The following is an 18,892-nucleotide window of genomic DNA, read 5'->3' as shown; positions in this document are numbered from 1 at the left end:
AATAACTAGTACAGTGCTCATTGAATTAATAATTTATAGTTACTTGCATAAAACTTGTGGAGTTGATAAGGATTTTTACTCTTGGGGACAAGAATCTTCTTAAACTAATTAGAGCTTGTTTTATGGTATCTGCTAATTGACTATTCACCTCAGTTAACATAAACATGTTGTTTTCAAATCACTGCTGTTGTCTCTGTCTTTTTATGTTTTGTAACAGAAATGTGCCTGTCAGGTGAGATGTGAGACAGCATGACATAATGCAGTCTGATGTAATATGAGTGAAAGCTAATATTTTAGATTCTTATCCTGCTCTTATCGAGGGCCATGTGCAGTCTCCCAAAGGCATGTGCACTTCTGTTGAGCCATTCCAATAGTTTCCCCTTTGGATTTTTTCTCCTGGAAGCAAGACAGATATGTAAATTATTAGGGTCTGTATTTACAAAGTAGATTCTTCAGTCACTGAGGTCTATGGATTCTTTGACATTGACTTCAGTGGGTGTGTGATAATACCCCTGGACACTTCCATAGTCAGATACACTGTGCTGCTGTTCAGAAAGGCTGGGATCTCAGGACCAACACCTTCCACCACTCATCTCCCCCATACCTCAGCTATTTTATTTAAAGTCAGATCACTTGATTAACATCAAAGCAAATAATTTTAGGCCTAGAGAAAGGACACACAATGTTGTATTTGTACCTTGTCTAGAAAATTATTTACATTAGAATACCTGTGGAACTGTAAGGGTATCTCCTGTGAGTGGTAAATTAAAAATATTCTAGAGAATCTCCATGTCATTCTGTGGAAGGAAAACATTAGAATAGCTCACAGGTCTGATAGCAATTCTGCACCACAGACACAGCCCTGACATGGCAGATCAGCCTACATTTCACCCACCCTGGCACAACCAGCTTTAGCAATGCCAACATGAATATCATCTACTTGCTGTGCTTCTTCTGGCTCTGCATTTCCTGTCAGTCACACGGGTTCCTGAGGATGAGTCAGTGATGCAGATAGCTTTTTTCTTTTCTACATTATTTCACATAAAATGAACATAATAAGGTTTTGCTTGTAATATTCTTGCAAAGAGTAGATCTCTTCTGCATATTTCAATTATGCCTTAATCAAGGATTAAACACCCCTTCGAGAAATCGAGTTCAGGACTAGTCCCTGAAATAGTGCTCCTGTGTTGTGATTTAGATGCGGTATGTGGGAGCACAGGCTAGATGAAAAAGGCCTGAAATAAGTTCAGTTTCTTCAATTTCATGTGATTTACCTCGCATAAAATATTGAATATTTTGGTGATTTTTTCAATTTGGTATTTAAAAACAGCATCCACCATAATTCCATGAGAAACTATTGTGTGATATATAGTTGGAGTGTCGCACTATTAGGTGAAATCATTTAATTATGTGATATCATAAACATCCTCTTGCATCTTTATAGTTCCAATTTGTACTATCATCTAAGTCTCTTAATTTACTTGAATTCTACTTTTATTTCTGTAGCATATCTGAATCATGTGCATGGGCTGAAGATGCTTAATTAGTAAATACAAAGACTATATATACACTATCTATAAAATATTATTCTAATCAGCTGTACCCTAAAGCTAATGCTGATTGCATTTTTTCTCACAGTTTCACAACATTGCTTGCTATTATTTACAAATATAAATAGTTGTTTGAGATTTACACCATGGAAAACGTAACACTGAAGCATTCTATTTCATATGGGAGAAACAAAACTAGATCTTACAATGATACAGAAAAATATCTTATTCCTTATCCATTTACTCAAACTAGCCGCATTTTGGCACCATTTTGAATTCATATAGATAAGGCCAAAGGATTTGGAGCAATGCTGAACCAGCCCTATAGTTACTCATTCAATTGTGAGTGTTATTGATGCTGTAAGATGGTGGTTAACTACTCCAGTCTGAATATAGCTGTGCATAAATCTTAGCTACTGACATCATGACTCAGGCACAGCAGCTGCATCACCCTTCATGCCACCCCATTGCCCCATTAAAATAAGAAATTACTTTAATACTGTGTAAACATATCAGTAAGATACAAAACATAAGGTACTAAATTTCCTGTGATTAAGATTATTAAAACACATCATTTCAGTTCCATTCATGAATGTCTCACACAGCTGTACTTTGATTTTATAATCTTGAGCAAAGTCTGTTGCATCATTCCAACATGGTGATGTTAATGAATGCCATAGATTGTATATGTTTTATGTGTGTAAATTTGTGTTTTATGCCTGCACATGTTGCCCCTTTACCTATGTTTTAATTATATTTCACTTTGCTAATACTGCAATACTTTGTGCTGTTACAATGTTAAGTTTTCATCCTTTCTTGCATATGCATTGCATAGTGCAAATATTCTGCTTTATATAAAATTCACATCTAAATCAAAAACAAAATTATGTGCATAGAAATAATGCCCCTCTCCAGAAGAATGTTTCATGATTTCTTGCAATAGATCCATAAAATATAATTTTTAACCTTATGGATAAAATTTTTCCTGCAAAATGTGCTTTTATTAACAAAGTGATGGTTTTAACAGTAAACCCTAATGTAATATCATCTGATCTTTCTAAATTAAATTCTAAAAATGTCTTCCACCTTACAAAACGAAACTTCTCTAATGACTGCTGAAAAATTTATTGTCACTCATTCTTCTTCCTCATTATGACTTAGCAATTTAATTTGGAAGATAGTATTTGTCCTTCTCAGTTGGTATCAGTTGACTCCACTCTGTTTTAAATGCAAAGAAAGGATGAATTCAAGTAACAGAGATGAACAAATTTGAAACCTTTTCTGGACTAGATGTGTGAGCACACAATGGAAAAAAAATGCTGGAAAGCCTGCTGGATAACAGAAGTGATGCACAAAGTAATAACTGTCAGGGAAGAGAAAGTAGTTAATGTCGATGATGTTCATGGAGCAGTTACAATGAGACAAATGGATTTTCCTTGGTCTTCAGAACTGGGCTTTTTGACAATAATTTCTTTAGTAGTAGTTTAAAACCAAACTGCTTGAACTATGGTACACTTTTCAGTCTCATGGTGTAGGCGTCCTGTGACAAAGATTATAATAAGAAAACCTGCTGTAAGATCCTGACATGTGAGCAACGCTGTCAGTGAAGTGCTCTGGGAGAGTGGCATCAATAAAAGACATCAATAAAAAATGAAAGTCAAAGTGACAATGCTGAAGTGATCAGATTTGGTGCAGACAATTGTCCTGTGTGTTCCAGGAGTCTGGCAGAAGAGAAATAAAGAAATCCTCAGAGTAGCTTGCCTCCGTTGTGCTGCTAATGTTCCAGTGAAACTCGGAAGAGAATTTGCTTTATTGTTTTGGTATTTCACAAACAATGCAATCAGCACTTTCCTTTTATCTACCTGAGCTGTATAATGCTATCTAATTCTACCAGCTGTTGCTAAGCAACTGTAACAGTAATAGTGATGTTTAAGCCTCAAATTATTTTACTTTATCTTAAAAAAGTAGAAAAATAAAATCCAACCTGTCCTAGGTGATCTCCTTTTGCAGAATGAGTTTGCGTCTATGAAGAATAGTCTTTTTTTCGCGGGTACTAACTCTCCCTTTAGCTCAGCATTTTAAAATATAGGATCTTACTCTCCATAAAAGAACTTTCTCAACACCACCTTCTACATATTTCAAATCTGGTATATGACTTGCATTGCTTTCCTCTCTTTTTGATGCATTTTCTTTCCTTCATTTTGATGAATCTTAAGAGAAATTGGAGTAAATTCAAAGGCAGAAGGAAGAGAATGCAAAGATCTTTGCTTTACTGGGATAAAAAATATATTTTTGAAGGAAAAGGTATAAAACAAATTCATATAATCTAGTTGCTTTTAGTTAAGAACTTATTGCTTTGTCAGAAGGAAGCACTGTCAAGCTGTAGCCTTGAAAGAGTGATTATGGTCTTGGTTTTTTTTGCCTCTACTAACCAGTGGCACAGAGTTTAGTGTTATACACTGGATTTTTTTTTAAAGTATTAAAAGCCTTTTCTTTAAAAAACAAAGTATTTCCTGCAGAGGATATTGTCCCACATTTTATTTCCCCATTAGCCTTTGTGAATACTGATTTATTGGTCTTTTTGGGCAATCCAATATTAAAAAGTGAACATGAAATATCTTTTTCTCAATTTGTAGTGGCAGCGTAATCCAGTATATGTATAATATGCATTTCAGCATTGAGAACTTCATTAAAAGAAAAACTTTCACATACCAGCAATTAAGTTGTTTTGCTCTGGTACACAGAAAAGATAGCATTATGGGAGAACTGTTTCAGAATTTCTTGCTGAATAATAATAATAATAATCTTTAACATTTGCGACAATTTAATTTCGTTGAGTTCTGGATAAAGACTTAAATATACATAGGGAGTGGTCCAAAAAGCTAGTGCCTAACTCTTGGAGTACTAATCTGAGACTTTACAAACACTAGCCTTTATGTTTCATCAGCACAATAAATGAATATATAGCATGTGGCTAGAAGGTCTGAATTTAAAATACTTTATAGATTGGTGAAGTTCCAGTCACCTTGCAAATGTCTGCATCAGAGTTTAAGGTTATTACATGCATTCAAGCATCTCATGTGAGATGGACTCCATGAAGGTCCTAGACTGGTCACAGCCAAAAATTGCAGGGTTGAATAGATCTGTATTTATAGGAAATCCATCTAAATTTTGTAATTTTGCTGCCATTTTTCTCTATTTTTACCTTTAGTGCCAAGCTACTGAATGATTCTGAATTTAATGATTCAGAAGCAATTGATAGTGTTTGGAAGGGTTGAGCCCAGCAGCCAACACAGGTGGGACTGCCCAATCCTTTCCCAGATGCAGGCAGTGACAAGGCTGAGCAGCTTTTCCCAGTAGGTGCAGGCACACAGACCACGAGAATACACCATGTACACATGTGCACAGGTACATAGCTGACTGCATGGATGAACAGAACACACACTCAGATGAGCTCAGGCAGCATCAGCCACCTCACTTGGTTTCCCATCTCTGGCCCAGGGCGGTTGTGTTCCACCCACCCACCCATGGAGCTGACTACAATTTCCCTGTGCTGCAGTAGTCACCCAGCCCAGGGTCTTGTCCTTGAAGAAACCTTCCTGTGTTCCTCTCCTTGTACCCTGCTCATCACCACAACTGTCCAGATGTTCACCAGCAACCACACTGTTGCACATCTGCACTGGCTCCTGGTGCTGCAATGCAGCCTGACAGGCTCTGGCCCAGGTCCCACTGCAGCCTGAGACAGGCTAGCACAGGCTGGGCACTCACTGGGGTCACCCCAGCCACTAGCCCCCAGACATTATTTCAGATCAAGTAATTTTGAAAAAAAATTTTCACTAATTCTCTTGAAATTACTATTTTTGCCTGGGTCTTGCAAAAGCATAATGAATAAATTTACGCTGCTCTCATTTCACATTGCACTGGAACTGTCTTGAGTATGTTTAAATATCTGAAGTACTGAAGCCCTGCAGCACCAGTTCCCCCTGAGGCTGGAAGGCAGTGGTGGGCACAGCAAGCAGACTCTGGTGTGGGGCAGCCGCCCTCTTTGTGAGATCTCTGTGCTGGGGTGTGCTCCAGGTATGCCAGTAAAGATGGTGGCTTGCAGTTGTGAATAAATCTTCAGTGATGCCTAAATAAAAAAGATCTCAGTGCTTTCTGATTTGATTAATTCCCTGGAAAGTGCCTCGTAATGATGTTGTGAGGTTCTTTTATGGATTTTTAAAGGACACTTGAAGTAGCTACGTGCTATTTAAAACAGTCCTCAAAGAATAGTGCCTCTGCCTCTCTGGCCATTTGACATTTCCATTCTTGATTGAAGTTGCTTTAGGAAATAGCAGTTTTAGTAGCAGTGAGTAGTAAGACAGTTAGAAAATGTCTTGAGGTTATCCTAATGAGGAAGAAGTGATGAAGGCCCAGTGCAGAGCACAGCCAACTGATGGCAGGGACTGCAGGGGCCTGCAGGTCTAAGTGGGGATAGGAAGTGCTGGCAGATTACATAGAGCTCAGGAGAGGAGAAAATACAAAGAGAGAATATAAAAACACAAGAGAAAGGAAAACGGGATGGTTGAAACAAGGTGTGCAAACTACCTGTTCATGTCTTACAGCTCTCTACTGCTCCACCATCTCAACTGATAGAAACAACAATTTAAATCTGTAGTTATCTGTTGCAGTCCAACAGGAAATAATTTTTGTTCTATGTACACATAACACTTTTTTGCACTATCAGGAACATTTCTTTTTTATCCTTTTTGTTAAAAGTCATATTTACAAAACTGTTGCTGCCATGCACTTTGCTGCTCAAAGTCATTTAAGTTGTTGCTAACACTGTGGTAACAAAGTTCTGCAACTGTGCACGTTTGAGTTAAGCCAAAATTGCAGGCATGAGGTACTCTGGGGACATGGGGGATGTGTGTCTGACTTTACTGTGCAGCAGAGATGATTTAAAATCTTTGAAGGTTCTAACCATCAACTCCTATAATTAAGGCCTCACAGATAAGAATAGGAGAGAGATGATGGGACTCATCCTGCTATATATACTAATCAAGTGGTCAATGTTGTTTTGTGCCAGAGAGAGATAATCCCAAGGTAAGGTGAGTGAAAGCAGGTGTATCAGTGAGATCCCAGTAAGATTTACAGGCTGCTGGGTTCTCTCTGAAGGTTTTTCTGGAAATAAAACATTAGTGTCCAAGAGCTTTGCAGGCCAACATTGTAAAACTAAAAATTACCCCTCTTTTGAACACAGGTGGAGCAAGTACCCTGGAAGAGACCCTTGGTGGGCCAATAGATACTAACAACATAAAGACTTGAATAAGGAAGACAATGTAAAATATATATGCATTGTAATTTCCATGCCTGAACTGTTCTCTCTGGAAAATTCCTCAATGTCTCTGTTTAAAGTTGAAAATTTTGTAGAACAGGTTATGGAATGAACAGACAAAATAAGCAGTAATGTCACAAGCACCAGAGTTTATCCAGAGTTTAAAAGACAATCTAGGAAAAAAATTGCTGCACAGCAAATGTAATCTCCAGCTTCGATTCACCTATTTAAAAGGGACTAAGGGGCGTTAAGGTATAAAAGCTGGAACACCTGAAATTTGTGTTAGGAAACTCTATTAAGGAAAAAACTCAATTGACACATGATTAAATATGACATATGGAAGAAAAAGTTTAAAATTATGTGCTTCTCAAAGCTATTGGAGTTCTCTGAATGAGTCAGCCTGAATGTGTATAAAGGTCATCCGAATTCCAAAAGATTGAACAAGGCTCCCCAGTAACAGCTGTAAATGCAGTAAATCAGGTAGGGCAAAAGAAAGTTGTACATTGCTGAAAGGTTGGATAAAATTTGTGCCTCAGGAGAAAATTGATATTTTGTACAATGGAAGGAGTCACCATGGCATCCCAAAGAGATCTGTGCTGGCATGTGTGTTCAGCAAACTCATAAGTGATCTGCAAAAGAGGGTAAGCAATGAAGTGACGGTGATGATAGGAAGTGATGAGTTAATGAAAATGAGGACCAATTGTGAAGGATTACAAAAAAGAGCCTTACGTGACCAAGTAAAGGGGTGTTGGAGTAGTTGCTAAAATTCAGAATAGACAAATGTGGTTTGATGTGATGTACATAGTAATAAACTGTAGGAAATCTAATAAATCACATTTGTCTATGTAGAATGACAGGCTCTAGCCTCGCTGTCATTCCAGAGAAAAGAAAACTTGGTTATAATCCATAGTAATATAAAATGTCGAGCTACTACTTACCTTAGAAAAGACGATAGGAAATTAGTGGGAGAAGAAGGGATTAAAATTATCATTGTGTAAATGATGTATATACATTTTGAATATTACAAGAAGTTTTGGTATCCCTGTCTCATGGAGGGTATAACACAGCATCAAAATGGTCGTAGAAAGGTGATAAAATGGCTTAGGTGCAAAGAGCTGTATGAAATGGAACTTTTGAACTTGGAAAAAAAGAAGCTGGAACATGACAAAGGTCAATGAGATGTTAAGTGGCACAGAAAGCATAGATAAAGATCATCTGTATGCTCTTTTCATACAAAAAAAACCTTACTGGGGTATCAAATTAACCTAACAGATTGTAAGTGCTGAACAAACACAAAAAGGATGTTTTTGTGTTTTAGGATTCCCTCTACAATACATTAAAGACTCTAGAAGTTGATATAGACTCAGAGGATGACTCAGAGATGAGTTCATGGAAAAGAAAGCTATCAAGGGCTTTTAAACAGAAAGACAAGGGTATTGGAATGTCTTCCTTTTAAGAAATCCTTGAGATTCTGCTCATGAACAGGAGGGAAGTTTTTTGTCGAAGCCCTCCCTCCTTTGACTTGCTGTTGGAGAAAAGGTACTGAGCAGAATGAGCTGTTGATCTAGCTGAATGCATCTCTTCTTACTTATTAAACTTACTAATACAACAAATTCATATTAGAAACTATTTCAAAGAATGAGGAAGATCCGATCTGAGAAGACATATGGTCTCAGCCTTTGTAACTGCAGAATGGAAGATGCTACTTACAGTCATAAGAATAAACGTGACTTCATTTTCATTATTATGATTGATCAAAATATCTTTAGCATCACTGACTTTACTAGAGTTAGTTTTGATGTCTTTTATAGTTTTCTTGTTGAAAATACATCTACCTTGCAAAAGTTCCTTACTATTGTTATGTACATATGTCTATGTATACATACATATACATATAGTTTTCCACAGACTACCTTACAAATCACAAGGAGAGAAATGCTCCTTGTTGCATGTTTCTTGTAGAAGCATTTGAAACTTGAAACAATCAAACAAAAAGAAGTCAATGAATATGGTTAACAGGGTGGGAAGTGTGTGTAGGGGGAGGATGGGAGGATGTGATAAATAAACTTAATGGTCCAGGAAAATAAAAATCATATTTTTTTAGGAAGTATTTTCTAAGACTGTATTTTGTGAAGTTTGTTCAAAATCTTACAGCAAAGCAGTATTAAAATTATACTGATTCTTAGTGATTCTACCACCCATTTGACAGCAGTATTTAAGGTAAAATGAGAGTGTTTTGTGTTCTTCATTGGCTCTCACTTAGGGATCACAACTGAGAAATGCTGAGCTTAAGCAAGTGCAATAGGACGGGCACAGTAACTTTGCAAAGTAACTTTGAAAAATAAAATAAGGATGTAGTCACTTTAAATATTTTTCAACTACAAGCCAAGAGCATCAGTTTTCTTAAAATACACTTTTTATATCGTAAGGTTAAAATAGCTGTCCAGGAATATCTTCCTATGGACAACATATGGCAGAAAAATAATAATAGCAGCATAGTTTATACTCATATAAACAATTACGTGGTATCATATGAATAATGGCAGTCTAATACACCTTTAGTATTCAAATAATTCAGTGTGCTCATATTGTACTCAATCAGTGACTGTACATCTTGTGAAAAATGGCAGTATTTAATTTGTTATTTGAGACGAAGGCCAAAGGTAAAGTGAAATGTAGAAGTAAACCTTTTTGGGATGCAGTCAGTGGTATTCAGTCTACATTCAGCTCAGCTGAACTACTTAATATCTGCTGATATATTTTTTTTTAATTTTCCTGTAGATATGTTTATTTTCCTTACTTTGTTGAATCATTCTTCTCCTACAATACACATAAGAAACAAAATGTTCTTAATTAATCTCATCACTGTAATCTTACTGGTCTGTGGTGTCTCTACACTCAGAAACTGCATTATTTCTTGCGGAATATTGTATGTTCAATGGCTATCTAATTTGCTGCTATCGCTCTAAATCTCTTTGTTCCTGTTCTCCAGGTATATCCTCCAACTGAAACTCTCTTAAGTGATTTGATACTGAATTTGCTCCTTTGAAGAGGTGTAACATTTGACAGTCCTGAAGGTTTTATACTACATATATTGAAAAAATAGGTATTATACAGATAGCAGCTGGCATTTTTTTTTCTACATTCTGCCCTGTTAACATGCTCGTGTCTTAACTAGGCAGGGACAGAATTAGAAGGAAATGTGTTCTCTGGGACTGTATAGCTTTTAAGATCTCTGAATATTGCTTACTTCAGAAGCAAAATCATCCTTGAAATTGTGAGTGTGCAGCAATGGGTTTGCTGGGAGTTAACTGTGTGTTAAATTTCTTCTAGGATTTTTGCTGTTTTTTTTACTGAACACTAAGTAAATAAGTATATATTTACATATGTGTATAAAATTAGGAAGAAACCTAAATAACATTTCACAGTAATAATTTTTCTTAATGATTCTCCTTTGCCTCATGTTTTTTTGGGTACAAAGTAAATGGGCAATATGTGTATGAATAGTTTCAGAACTGGAGGAATATATATACAGGAGAACAAAAGCAAAGTAGAGAAAGAAAGGACTCTGGGTTGTAAGAAATGCTTATAAACAGTGGTAAAACATTTTCTGCCTTATTTCTCATTAGAGTTTGTTTATTTTCCAAAATAATAATGCATATTAACCTGTATTTACAGATGAGTACAAAACACTGTCTGGAATAAAACTGGGAACAATCACTGGCAGTTACAAAAACTTCTGCAAGTGGGTAGCAAGCATCTGTGTAAGGAAACTGCTAAGTTATGGCCCTGTGGGAACCATGAGGGTTCACTTACTACCCCAGCAGTATGGAGTTTAAAAATAAAAGTTAATAACGTTTATATTATAAAATTTATAACCATATAACTATAAAATTAATAAAGCTTAAAAATAAAGGTTAATAAAGTTTTACTTTAAGCCAGCTCTAGGGTTCCCAAAGAGATTGGGTACATGATTTGTTTATCTCCCCGGAAGTCAGAAATGTAGTTAAGATACTGCATTTACATATGCAGTTATATATGGTGTACTATATTCTTTATACACTAGAATTATAAATTTCTGCTCCTAAAATGGGGCTCCATCTTTGAAAGATTTTAGATTAATAGCTAAGATGCCCTTGATGGCTCTCCTTTTTTAAAGCAAACCTTTCACACCCGAGTGGTAGAAGGGCTGCTGTGCAGCACAGCTTGCAAGGGGTACTACTTGACTTACAGAAACTGATGTTGGAGACACAAAGTAGCTGGTTAGAGTAATAGGGTGGTGGTCTGTCACTATGATTTTCCTTTTCTGTTTTTAGAGCATCAGTTCTGTAGTAATTAAATTATTTTAAATTGTTTGTGACATTGGTATGAGATTTCCCCTGTGGTTGTAGGAAGAGGAATACAATGCATAGTATCTGCAAGAATGCTGCTAAGTTTTAGTGAACAGTACATAACTGAAACATTCATGCTAAGCTCATGGTGTAATAGGTTCCTTCTTTGTAAATGTTTGATAATACAGATGTCTTATTAAAGTGAATCAAATGATAGGTATACCAGAGAAGATTTTTACTTTAAAAATTTCCTGAATCCCCACAGCCTTTTTATCTCTTCATTAGAGTTGTTATTATATTTGAAGTTTAGGAAAAAATTATTACTTATAAGTTCTTTAGTTTTAGCAGCAAATCCCTTTTATTAAATCCATCTTATTAAGATTTAGATTCCCACAAGAATTTGACAGCACTTCTCTGAAAGATTCAGTCTGAGAAACCCACTGCTGGGAAGTTAAAAACAAAATTGCAGTCAGAAATACTTTTCTGGTTTAGGTATAACGATAAAATGTGGGATTATACTTGTTCTGAAGTGCTTAAAACATATATAATAATCCAAGCATTACAGTGCACAGAATGTCCTTACATTTTTCTCTGTTCAAATATTTCATTAACTTCTGAGCTTCTCTCCAGCTCAGAGTCAGTACAACTCTTGTGAGTGGGATTAACAAATCAAGTAGGAAACTAGCAACAGTGTGCACTGTAAGTCAAAGTTGCTTGCTGAGGACTTCCCGTTAATGAGCTATCATGCCCTCACAAAGTCTGTAGGATGTACAAACCAGATACAAAAGCCTGCTGAGTAAACCCTTAGCGTTATTTTTTAAGAATAAAAATCCCCCCAAAACAAAACAAACACAAACCAACAACCAAACACAAACCAAACCAAACCAAATAAACCACCAAAAAGACCGGCCAAACAAAAACCCCCACTTTTCTTATCACAAAACACATGGCACTACAAATCTTACACCACGAAAATTTTGCTGTGTTTTCAAAGTATAGAAATCTTGATGTTAGTTGCAACATAATGCATATTAAATTTGTCTAGATTTTGCTTCATGTTAAAGTAGGTTTCAGAATGTCAGAAACTCTGATACTTTAGTATTTATATAGAAACTTTTAAAATAGCATTTGCCAAAAAGTTTTTAACACTCAGGCCATTAAAACTGTCAGTCTGTTGAATTTATGGCATTAAGGCTAATGGTGAAATTTCACATTTGAATGAGTAAATCATACATTGTTAATACTACAGAACCTCAAATAATGATTCAGTGCACAAAAAGATGTTAAATGTCTCAGAAAATCCAGCTATGGGTGTTTTAAATATGAAGGGAAGATGGTATAAATGCAATTTTATGTGCTGTTTGTAATCTAGAAAAAAAATTATAACACTAAGTTATACATATAGGTACTTATGTAAGAATATATACTGAGTGAGGGAAAAGGAAACCAACTGCAAATTTTCCTTTCTTCTTTTTCAGGTCAGAACTGTGGAGGCTTAGTACAGGGACCAAATGGTACTATAGAAAGCCCTGGATTTCCTCATGGTTATCCAAATTATGCCAACTGCACATGGATCATTATCACAGGAGAGCGTAACAGGATACAATTGTCATTTCATACTTTTGCTCTTGAGGAAGATTTTGATATTTTGTCAATTTACGATGGACAACCACAGCAAGGCAATTTAAAAGTGAGGTAAGGTACCTTTTTCTTTCCCAATTTCTTTCTGTCTGTCTCTTTGCCTTTCTTTCTCTCTCCTGAATATATGTTCTGATGATATGTTAGAACATACACTGTGTTTCCTTAGTTCATCTACAGCCAAGGGGATAGTAGTGCCCCAAGATCTCCCAGTGAAAGATGGTAATCCAAATTTCAGATCTTTATGGCCCTAGCTTGTGTATCAGTAACATCAGTTGTATCTAAAATTTGCACAGTTCAAGGTCAGTTTTGGTGAAGGCCCTAGGCATAGAAGTATTCCACGTTTAAGCGTATTATTTTTATTTGTCTGCTTGTGGAATCCAGGTTTGGCCAAGAGTCCCTTTCTTGAAGGCACCAGTCACCAGTTTTTGAAAGAACTCTTACTGAGATGAGTTCAGGAGTAAGTTGTTTGACAATTGAAATTCTTATCCATTAAGCAGTTAGGGATCTTTAAAGGTCAGAAACTGGTGTGTCTTATCTGTCCAAATACCACTGAGGTCATAAAGAGGCCTTATTGAAGCTTTTTGATCTTGAAGCTTTTCACAACTTCAGGTTTTGATGCATTAATTTCATTGGTGTCTTTTAAGTTCCTCAGTCATTTGCTGGATCTGGACTGCAGAGCTGGAAAGCAAACACTGCTTTCAGTGCTGCTCTGTCGTTTTCTGTTCAGGCATGAGATTTATTGAGTACTGTAAAACACTGCTGTCAGTTCTGTTGTCTGATTACTCTTTTACATGCTGCTGATTTATACTATACTGCTAAAACAAATGTGGGAGCATCGCCAATTTGTTTCACATTTTAGTGGGTATCATCACTGGATATTTTTGACAAGAATAATGTTCTGCTTGATTGTTTACTCAGTTCAAAAAGTTCTGAGAACTGTGGAAGGTAGTACACAGCTACCAATGACTTAGTTGCAAGTGTGTGGGCTTCATTTACTGTACTTAACTGACCTTTAGTACTTGTACCACCTGTATATAGGATAAATATTTCTTTTTTAGTCAAATGCTTTTATTAGCATTATCTAACATGCCTGCTTGTTTTTCACTAATCTCAGTAGAAAATTGTTTAAAGGAAGAGCACCAACAAATGTTCAGTGGGTATGAGCATAGTAAACAGAAATTCCTAAGTATGGTCTTGATCCAAGTGAAGTAATTTTAATTGCTGATGATTCCAGTAAAACAAGGATTTCACTTCCAACTTCCAGCAGGGAAGAAGATATTTTTTTCTCCTTGCTTGTATTTGCAGAGGTTAGCATAGCAGAATTTGAATGACAGGTTTCTGTTGATATCTCATATCCCATGTCATACCCTTTGTTGTACAAAGAACATTCACAGGTGTACCCCTTTGAAGTTACACATTTCAAAACAATGCCTTCGGCAAATATTGGAAAATTATAGTCTTGGTCTTTTGGCTGACAGCATGCAGATGCAGGAGAGCATCTTGGAAGTTCTGCTTCAGGGCATGCACTTATTTTTCCCCACAGAGAAAAATACTCAACTACATTTTGGATAATTGTGTTCCTTTAGCCATCATGCAAAATCTGGAGCTTTTCCTTAATAATAGCTGTGTAACTATATCACCATCACAAACTATAATAATTAAGTAACACTCACTCCATAATTTGTATAGTATGTTGATGCCATGAAGATTTTTTGCCTTTTCTTTTATACCTATTATACCTTTTTACAACCTCTGTATTCTTAGTGCTTTTGCCTACATTCTTGCACTCTAAACATTTTAGAAGCTTTGTAGCTAGGGATCAGTGTGCCCCAGACACCAAGGTCCTCTCCAGAACACATTCTGTAAAATAAGATAGAACCATCCAGGGGAAGGCTCCTTGAGGAAGGGGGGGCTCATTCAAGCCTCTCACTGGAGAATTTTTGATAGATATGCTAATTAGTAAGACCTATAATGTTATGCCAGATCTTTTGCGGTGGGCATTGCGGTGTGCATTTTGATGCATTCGACCTGGATGTGTGCACCTAAGGATCCTTAAAATAAATACCAAGGTAAAATCCCTTATTCCCCTTCTAACCATGTTTGACTCTTGATTTTAAGACCAAGAAAAGGCATCATGTTTTTCAGCTGCTACAGCAAAATTGAGTAAAAATGAATAGTATGTTCAAGTAGTTTATTGTGCTGCCTGAAGGACCTTTTGGTATGCTAAATGTGCACCAGGATATTTTCACTACTTATTGATTGTAAAACCCTAAAAAATAGAAACAGATATAAAATATATTGAAATGATTAGACAAAGGAATAAATTGGTTTAGGCTGTTTGTGTGGAGAAAGAAAAGCAAAACAGAATGATAACATGTATACGAACTTTGGTTAGTGCCTTATTAAAGCATACACTGGTTTAAGGGATAAATTACACATGGTAGTAATCACAGGCTTTTGTAAGCTATAAGGATGTCGAGAATTAAAATAGTAGCAGGAACAACAGTGTAAACAGAAGATACGGTACTAAAAAGCGCTATTTTACATCTTCCTATTCTTCTAGAAAAAATCCAGCTAGCAGTAGTTCTGTGTAATTCTGAGACCTGTGGCTCAAAATTGTCCTTAAAAGATTGGCACAGTGGCTTTATGCTTATCATTGTAAATATAATGAACACAAAACAGGATTTGATGCATAATACATAATTTTATATATATATATAAATATATATATATAGTGTGTATATTTATAACTATATACATATATTTCATCCAGAAGTGCAGCACAGGTTGGGATCTACCCATCTGGGGAGTAGCTCTGTGGAAAGCGCCCTGGGGCTCCTGGTGGGCAGCAAGCTCAAAGTGAGCGAGCAGTGTGCTGCTCCTGCAAAGAAAGCCAACAGGGTGCTGGGCTCATCAACAACACCATTACCAGCAGAGATAAACAAGTCATTGTCCCACTCTGCTCAGGGCTTGTCAGGCCACACCTGGAATACTGTGTTCAGTTTTGGTCCCACTCCACAAAAAAGATGTGGACAGGCTGGAGAGGGTCCAGAGAAGGGCCACAAAGATGATCAATGACTGGGCAGTTGTCATGTGAGGAAAGGCTGAGAGAAGTGGGCTTGTTCAGCCTAGAGAAAGGGGGACCTTGTCACTGTACTCCAGTATTTAAAGGGTAGCTACAAAGAAGATGAAGACTCCCTTTTTTTACAAGGAGCTGCATGGAAAAAATCAGGGGTATAGGGTACAAGTAACTTCTGGGTAGATTCCAAGTGGACACACAAGGAAAATTTTTCACAAAGAGAAGTATCAGCCATTGAAATAATCTCCCAAGAGAGGTGGTGGATCCCCAGTGTTGGACACTTCTAAGATCCAGCTGGACAGGGTGTTGGGCCATTGTAGTTAGACTGTTCTTTTGCCAAGGAAGGTTGGACCAGATGATTCTTGAGGATCCTTCCGACCTGATATTCTATGACTATGATCCTATGATATATAAAAGAGGAACTTTTAAGTCTACTGCCACCACCAATTAGTTATGCTAATGCTTTTTTGCATAATGTAGTCTTAATTCTATAGACAAACATGAAGTTACATAATTGATTTCACCATATATTATAACCAAAACAAATATTTCAGTTCTATATTATTGAAGAAAACTTACATTAAAGCAAAAATATTGCTTTATCAGTTGATGGAGAAAGATTTCAAAATATAACTACATTCTAATTTAACTGAGAAAAGATGCAAAATATATTTTTGATTTGCATTTTATATTCTATGGAAATTTCTTTTTCTGTATGCAGTTAATTGTCAACATGTAGAACTCGGATAAACAAGAGATGCAAGTGGGGTGCACTGAGACAACAGTTATTATTCAGATGTACTCCTTGTGGATTGTTTCCCTAAGCGTCATATTCAGTAATTCACTGTAACCCTGGAGGTAGCAAATGTTTATTTTGATTTTTTTTCTTTGTCATATGTATCAGATAAAATAGTAAATGGAAATATTTTTAATAGGGGACAGAGGTCAGCCGTGAAGAGGCTCAGCATAAAGGGAAATATGAACTGACAGTATTGACCTATTGACCTGTGTACTGCCAGTAGATACATTACCTGCCACAGACAAGTGAATTCAAAACAGACTTCTCGAGAGTTTATAGATTTCAAAACTCATTTCAGGGCTGGTTGTAATACATACCTATTTTCCACATCTGAAAAGAGAGAAATCCTCATTAATTTTAGCATAATTCTTGTTACAATATATTTTTTCTATATGCAGAATTCCTGAACAGGGGTTTCATAGAGAGGTATAAGGAAACCATAGCAGGACTGGATAAACAGAAAAGCCTGTATCAAAACCTCTGTTGCTGAAGAGGTGGGCTGGGGTGTAAGTGGGGCGTTAGAACAGAACTGTGAATTTTACAAACACAGTGAACTGAGACCTTGTATGTGCAATTGCCTCCATCTCAGTTTACACCCTGATGTTTCAAATTTTTTTCTATGTCAAATACCGGTAAATGTAATCTCTGCGTTACAAAGTCTGGCAGTAAAAGTTACTCTTTTAGTATCTCACACTTAGTTTACCTAAGAGTCAGTTGCAGATCTGTGTGATAAATTCTGGAAAAAACTTTCTCAGTTAATCTTTCAGATAGTCCTAAAAAACTTTTAAAAATAGATTCCAAGCAATTTTGGTTTTTTCTGACACAGAAAACCTGCTAATTAACTTATATGCACTTATGGGAAGACACAAAATACACAGATGTAAATATTTTTTACTGTGTGTATGCATATCTGTCAGTTATTTTAGACATACATGATATATATTCTTTGGAAAGTGATTTTAAAATGTCTACTTGCCTTCATGGCTTCTCAGGCCTTCTAAACATTATTTAGTTTACTGCAGCCTAGCTAATAATATAATAGATGCTGCTTGTTACTACTCATGTTAATTGAAATAAACAGTTTTGTTTTAATGGAGCAGTAATGCTTATGATGAAAGTTGCTAATGTAGCATGTAATAAAATACAGCTTACCAAAAATTTTCTGACAAGAATATATAAAATGTGTGCTTAATAGCAATATATATCCTCTGTTTTCTTGTATCATGCACATATAATAGGGATTAAATATGAATTATTCACAGTATTCACTTTCCCCTATTTCCAGCAAGCAATAAACCATATGTATACTCTGCACATCATAATCCAAGCACAGAGGTAAAAGATAAAGTCTGAGCTCTCGCTTGCTATTAAACCTCTTTTATCTTAAAAAGCCATGATTTATAATGTATGCAACATTTACATTCTTTTTTGTTTTGTTTATGTTCTGTTTCTTTGTCATTTATTATTTGATTGTTTCTTCAGAAACCATTTCTGTCTTCCATCTCTCCAGGGTCAAGAGAACAGTGAAGCAATGCTGGGGTGATTGACTTTTCTACAGAACTGCTGACACTGCAGCAGCAAGAGCTTTGGGCAGTTTAAAGTTCTTATTTCTTTTTTCCTTCCCCATGAAAATGACATATGTAATTTTTTTTACCTTTTTATTGCACACCATTTCCTACAAAGTATATAACACTTCTGTGTGTGTGTGAGCTGGTGACTGTGAAGAAAACAGTATAGGAATGAGTATAGTAGCATTTTTCCAGCTGAAGCTTACCTAGAACACAGCACAAAGTAACAGACTAGTGTTGAAATTTCTAAACCAAGACTATTGAATAATTTCAGCAGAACATTCTGATGCTTCATGTATGTGTAAGAAAAGGAAAACTATTACTGTATATTATACAATTATTACTGACTTCCTGCCAGTAGATGTGCCAATCAGTGACTACTGTTCCCTTTTTTATGTTAATCATAAAATCACAGAATAAAATACAGAGTGACTTGGGTTGGAAGAAACATTAGAGATCACCTAGTTCCAACCCGCCTGCAATGGTCAGGGACACCTTCCACAAGACCAGGTTGTTCAAAGCCCTGTCCAAACAGAACTTCAATACTACAAGGGGTAGTGGACACACAGCCTCCCTGGGCAACCTGTTCCAGTGCCTCAAAACCCTC

At 36.3% G+C, this 18,892-nt stretch overlaps 1 protein-coding gene across 2 annotated transcripts in view; it reads left to right on the top strand.

Moving 5' to 3' along the window:
* The window catches only part of CSMD1 (CUB and Sushi multiple domains 1), a 1,116,713-nt gene that overhangs the window by 211,155 nt on the left and 886,666 nt on the right, over positions 1-18,892 (top strand). For both annotated transcript variants that reach the window (XM_032104597.1, XM_032104596.1), the window contains exon 2: positions 12,677-12,893. In XM_032104597.1, coding sequence (XP_031960488.1) covers positions 12,677-12,893 — 217 coding nt within the window. The remainder of the gene's footprint in view (positions 1-12,676; positions 12,894-18,892) is intronic.

This window comes from Corvus moneduloides, chromosome 3, assembly GCF_009650955.1.
Source record: "Corvus moneduloides isolate bCorMon1 chromosome 3, bCorMon1.pri, whole genome shotgun sequence".
In the NCBI taxonomy this organism is placed as follows: Eukaryota; Metazoa; Chordata; class Aves; order Passeriformes; family Corvidae; genus Corvus; species Corvus moneduloides.
This window is presented reverse-complemented; position numbering and strand designations above follow the sequence as displayed.